The 6026-nt window shown below is 37.1% G+C and overlaps 1 protein-coding gene across 1 annotated transcript in view; it reads right to left on the bottom strand.

Annotated features, from left to right (window-relative positions):
* Positions 1-594: 594 nt before the first annotated feature.
* LOC103601764 (selenoprotein K) overlaps positions 595-6026 on the bottom strand; it is a 7338-nt gene continuing 1906 nt past the window's right edge. The window contains exons 2-5 of the mRNA XM_008586192.1: positions 3982-4072; positions 2029-2112; positions 1318-1404; positions 595-1065 (exon numbers count right to left, since the gene is read on the bottom strand). Of these exons, the coding sequence (XP_008584414.1) occupies positions 1323-1404; positions 2029-2112; positions 3982-4072 (257 nt within the window). The 3' untranslated portion in view covers positions 595-1065; positions 1318-1322. The remainder of the gene's footprint in view (positions 1066-1317; positions 1405-2028; positions 2113-3981; positions 4073-6026) is intronic.

Here is a 6026-nt window from a genome sequence, read left to right on the forward strand (position 1 = left end):
TGGGGAGATCGTTTTAATCATCTGGCTATTTTCCTTCAGGTTTACCGGAGAGATGGGTTAGCCTAACATCTCTCCTGAGGTCACTTGTATTTCTGAATTGAAGCTGATTTCCATTTCACCAACATTTGACTTTTGGGTTGTTTCTTTTTGTACGGGGCAGGCAGCTGGACTTGGGTTTGGTAACAAGATTTTGGTGAGCCTAAGCCAGGAACTGAATGTCCTGGGGTAACAAGATTTTGGTGAGCCTCAGCCAGGAGCTGAATGCCCTGGGTTCTGTAATAAATTTTGGTGAGCCAAGCCAGGGTTACAGGGCAGTCAGCTGGACATGGACCTGGTAATATCAGTATTCAGACAGGTTTTAAAGCCAATAGGCTTAAGCAATTGTATAGAATTCAAATTTGTCAAGACAGCATTGAAGTCCACAATTTTAGAGACTACCTACCAAACCTTCCATTTTGTAGTTCAGTTTTATTGGCTATGGCTTTAAAATGCCCCAATAATTATATTTGGTAGCAAACCACATACAATGTATTAAAGATTCATAGGACAAATATACTATATATATACTAAATATAAAATGAGTTTGAGCAGAGATACTGTATGCATTCCACTGAAATGAATATAGTGTGATTTATTCATAAATGAGTACAAATAAATAATGATATTTCAGAAGTTGAAAAAGGTGACACTAATAGTTCTGAATAACAGCCTTTTATTTATTTTCTTCAGATTTGGAATTTGTGATTTAACTGTATAAAAATGAGAAGCCAGTTTGCAACCTAAAAATATTTACATATTAATACTATATTAATACTTTAACAAACTATACAAAAAAGATAACGACACAAACATGTGCATTTATAGAACTGCATGTCAGTCAGGCCAGATCCCTGCAGAGGGAATTCCCAGCATGACCTCATTCGTCTGTGAAGACACAGAGCAATCCTGGTTTAGACGTACACATTCAGCTACTTGTCCAGCATGGTCAGCCCTCCACTGCATGATGGTTTCCTTCTGCTATGAATGTGCATGTCCAGTTGTCTGCTTCTGAGAGCAGACATTTACCTAAAAGAAAACGTTACAATAATTACTAGTTATTAATTTGGATCTGTATGAAAAGCCCAACACATTACATGTTATAAAATCTTTTTCAAAAGACATTTTCAAGGGTTAAGATATAAATATTTTTCCAAATAATAATGTCTGAGTATTTACAAAATGTTGGGCAACTTTTGTTTTCCTAAAAAAAAAAAAAACATTCTTAAGGAGGCATTTTCAAAATAAAATCCTACAAAATAATTTCAGATTTTAAGTCACCTTCCTCATCCACCAGCCATTGGAGGAGGACTGGGGCCGTGCAGATGATTGATTCGACCCATTCTACGGGGAGGGTTTCCTGGTGGCCTAATAAGAGAAAAAGTTAATATGTACTATTTAGCAGACACAACTTGAACTGTTTCCTTTTAAACACTCAACTAGATCCTTTTCTAGTTGAGTCCCCCATGACTCTAAAACATTATTTAAAATAGGAACTGCCATTTAGGTAGGGAGTCAAAAATTCAAGTACTTACAGGACCACACATGTAATGCACATGAGGAAACTGAGTCAAGGCAGGACTGTGATTAACTGAACAGCACCTCCTGTAAATATGCCCAGCTGAAACTCAATTCCAGCTGACTTTTGCCACGTGGGAAACACAAGCCCAGCCCAGCACTACTGCTTCTTCAGAGTTTTTCATTAGAAGCTGGAAATCCAGATTCTTAAGTGAAATCTCTAGATTTTAATGTTGGCCATCAGTTTTCATCCTCTAATTTAGACTTTTTTCACAGGATATTTGGTGTGTATTTTAGTTTTGCCAGATTAGCTTTGATTATCAAGGAGGCAACTTGACTTTTAATTTATAGTAATGCATTAATTTTGTGAAGTACAATTAAAACATTTAATTTCCATAATTCTATTTATCAAAAATATCTAATTTCATTAAAATGTACAAAGGGATAAAAACATTATCAATAAAAAAGCTATACCCTCTTCCATCATCATATCTGGAATCAGACGAGTTTCTGTAGCCTCTTCTTTTTTTCACATCTTGCTGAAGCAGAGTCTTGAAACTGAAACAAGGGCCAGAAAACAGAGGTATCACTGTCAACATTATAAAATTTACTTCCATTGTTTTAACTATGATATCTGTGAGAGGATGACTAAACCTACTTAGCTCCAAACCCACATTTCTTACAGCCAGCTGGACAACACCATTTAGCTTTAGCATGTGTCTAAATAAAGTGTGCTATGTTTTGTGACAAATCCACCCTTCCTTGTATTTATTTGCTAATAACTCCCCTAGACAGAGCATGAAACCAGAGTCATCTCTGACTTCCTTCCTCCACTCTAAATCAGTCGTCAGGTTCCAGAGTCTGTTCTTACAGAATCTCACATTCACTGACCCCCCGCACTCCCCCTGCCAACAGCCTACCAACATTTCCTTAGGGAGGGAGGGGCCAAGGGTGGTGTGTGCCTGAGGCACAGGGCTTCTGGGAATCCATTTAAGTAGTTTTTTTTTTTTAAAGAGGGGGAGGATTGAACTAAGTTAAAACAGTATTTTAATAAAGTGTGGAGTAGGTAAAATTTGTAAAAGATTTAATTAAGTTTTGCATTGGGTAACTTAACTTAGGTCCTTTCTTGTCCCCTGTTGTATTTTTCTATGGAACATGCCTCCCATTTTACATTCTACCCCATCTAATTTATGCTAAATGTACCATTAAATTAAACTTTCTAAACCATAGCTATAATCAAATTAAGTATAAAGACCACAGCTTGATATTCAAATTTCTGTGCCATCCTTCATATGGTTTCCTTCACCTGGAATAACTTCTTTTGATGTCCACCTCTCATAATCACACCCACCCCAGTACTCCTTGCAATACGAAGCTGTTTACTGACACTAAAGCCATTGAAGGAACTGGCCAGCCACAGATAAATCAATCAATGAAGGAAGGGATGGTCTTCCACATCTTTGCATCCCTGCAATTCTCTGACCAGGAGACACTCAAATAGATATTCAAATTAGGATGAATAAGACTTGTTAGGAGTTGATAAACAATGTTCATAAAATGAACAGCATGTGAAAGACCAAAAACTGCATTTAATTAAGAACTACTTTAAATTATGGGAAAGTTTAAATTTTTGTCTTCTCCGTATCCATTGTAACCCTTCATTTAAAAAAAGTTCACTTAGGAGTTTTTTTTTTAAATTAAGATATGATTCCCCTTATTTACTTGTATAATATGGAATAAAAGTTGCACATACACAAGAAAACCAGGAATAATGGAGGGAAACTGAGGCCCAGTCATTTGGCATTAAAATGGACAGGTCTGGCTGCAGGTTGAAATGGTTACCACCAAGGTTAAGAGGGTCAAGCTTACCAACCCAATTAACATACATCCATAATTATGTTTGGTGGCGGCATCTTTATCACTAAACAAGTCTTAATTTCCCTTTGTAAAGCTATTTTAAAAATTACAATTAAAAACTTCAACATGAAAAGAAGTGTAAAAATTATTGCAGCTTTGAAGACTTGGTTTAATGTAGACCACCTTATTATTTTAAATGAATATGTTATTACACACCATGATAAATGTTAGAATGTAATCAAAGTAATAAAATTTTTTTAAAAGTTCAAAAATGGGCCGGCCCGTGGCTCACTCGGGAGAGTGTGGTGCTGATAACACCAAGGCCCCGGGTTCGGATCCCATGTAGGGATGGCCGGTTCGCTCACTGGCTGAGCGTGGTGCTGACAACACCAAGTTAAGGGTTGAGATCCCCTTACTGGTCATCTTTTTAAAATAAATAAATAAATAAATAAAAGTTAAAAAATAACTGCTTCAGGAAAGCTAAGCTTGCTTAAAATACCCAGAATAATATAGCTAGTGTACTTCTGTCATCTTAAATACTGGGACAATTAAGAGCACTACTATACTTACAAGAAAACCACAAACTCGGCTATTCCCCAGAAGAAATCGGTTATGAAAGACAGTCTCCATGGGGACTGACTCCGGCTGTCCAACACTTGTCCTACAGACAAGAATAAAAAATTTCAGTGAGTGCTACTAATTTCTGACCTAACAAGCATTACATTTAATTAGTCAAGTAACAATTATAGTCTAGGGTTTCAACTTGGCCACTATTTCAAATGGTCACACATGGAAAAGTCTACTATGTGCACATCATTCTGAGAGAGGATTCAGGTAAGTAAAGTTCTATATCTACAGATCATTCCTTTAATATGACAAATGTCAACCTACAGTTTGTAATTTTTGTGGGTGACTTCATCCTATTCAAACGCTTTTTTCTTTTATTGGCAAAACAAAAATTTACCATTTTAACCATTTTTAAATGTATAGTTCTGCGGTATTAAGTACATTCATTCTGTTGCACAACCATCACTTCAATCTACCCCCAGGACTTTTTCATGTTCCCCAACTGAAACTCTGTACCCATTAAAATCTGACTCTCGTTACCTCCTCCTTCCAGCCCCTGGCAACCACCAGTCTACTTTCTGTCTCTATAAACTTGGCTATCCTAGGAACCTCATATAAGTGGAATCATACAATTTTTGTCCTTTTGTGACCAACCTATTTCATTTGGCAAAATGTCTTCAAGGTTCATCCATATTGTAGCATGTGTCAAAATTTCCTTCCTTTTTAAAGATTGAATAATATTCCGCTGTATGTACATTCTACATTTTGTTTATCCATTCTTCTGCTGATGGACACTTTGTTTGCCTCCACCCTTTGGCTATTGTGACCAATGCTACTATGAACATGAGTGTACAAATATCTCTTTGTTCAAGTATTTTGAAAAAACAAATGGGATTGCTAAATATAAAGGAATGCTTACACCTCTTCCATTTTCCTAAATGTGTTCAGAGTATTTTTCACTTGCAAAGTCTCTTGCCTGTATAAAAATATTGTTTATACATACTCTTAGGAAGGATGGTTGCTCTGGGTCGAGCCAGAACCACACTGATTTCTTATACATACTCTTAGAATCAGTTATTTTGATAAAATTCTTATAAATCAAGGACTCTGTATGCTGTAAGTATTGAAGAGAATTTGTCTTGTTCATTAAAATGACCACTATTTTCTATAACAGGAAGCTCTTTATTCGAATGAGACTCTAGCTTTATCTTAAGCAAAACTGAATCTGTTTTTTTTTTTTTTTTAAAGATGACCGGTAAGGGGATCTTAACCCTTGACTTGGTGTTGTCAGCACCACGCTCACCCAGTGAGCCAACCGGCCATCCCTATATGGGATCCGAACCCGCGGCCTTGGTGTTATCAGCACCGCACTCTCCCGAGTGAGCCACGGGCCGGCCCAAAACTGAATCTGTTTTCAAACCACTTTAAATAATAGAAGCTACAACACGAAACTCTAGAGTTTCAGTCTAGCAAATCAAGAGGTCTGAATATTTTGAGGAAAGAACAGCTGTCGTCAACTACCTCTGCTCTCCATTATTCTAAGGACTTCAGCCTGCTCACCTTCACTCCCTCCGCTGGGATTTACTTTTCCTCTTTCCTTGGCCAGCTTACTTTCAGGTATGCACTTGAATCTAAGCCTCATTGAGCTATTGAGAAAAAAAAGCCTACTGAAAAGTCAGAAGGTAGTTGATAGGCTTGTCTGCCTCTTACTAGCCCTGCTTTGTTAGTTGATGTGACATTTTCCTACTCTAAGAAAAAGTATTCCAGACTAGCTATCATATAAGAGTGTTGGGGTAAAAAAAAGTCATCTGACAGTAAGAGAAAAAATTTGTCAGTTATGAAGTGCTGATAAATACAGTCTTTCTAAGAAGATGGATCTAACTGAAATCCATCAATTCTCCCTTTGTGATTCTAAAGAACCCATTATATGCACTTCTATCATTCTATTTTGGTTTTTGCACTTTTCCCTCCTACTTTTATTGCAGGTTTACAGAACCCTGTGGCCCACCCCCCCACTCCCCCCAATATCCCCAGTGGGAAATAAAGTG

The sequence above is a fragment of the Galeopterus variegatus genome, unplaced genomic scaffold (assembly GCF_000696425.1).
Source record: "Galeopterus variegatus unplaced genomic scaffold, G_variegatus-3.0.2 Scaffold3863, whole genome shotgun sequence".
NCBI lineage: Eukaryota > Metazoa > Chordata > Mammalia > Dermoptera > Cynocephalidae > Galeopterus > Galeopterus variegatus.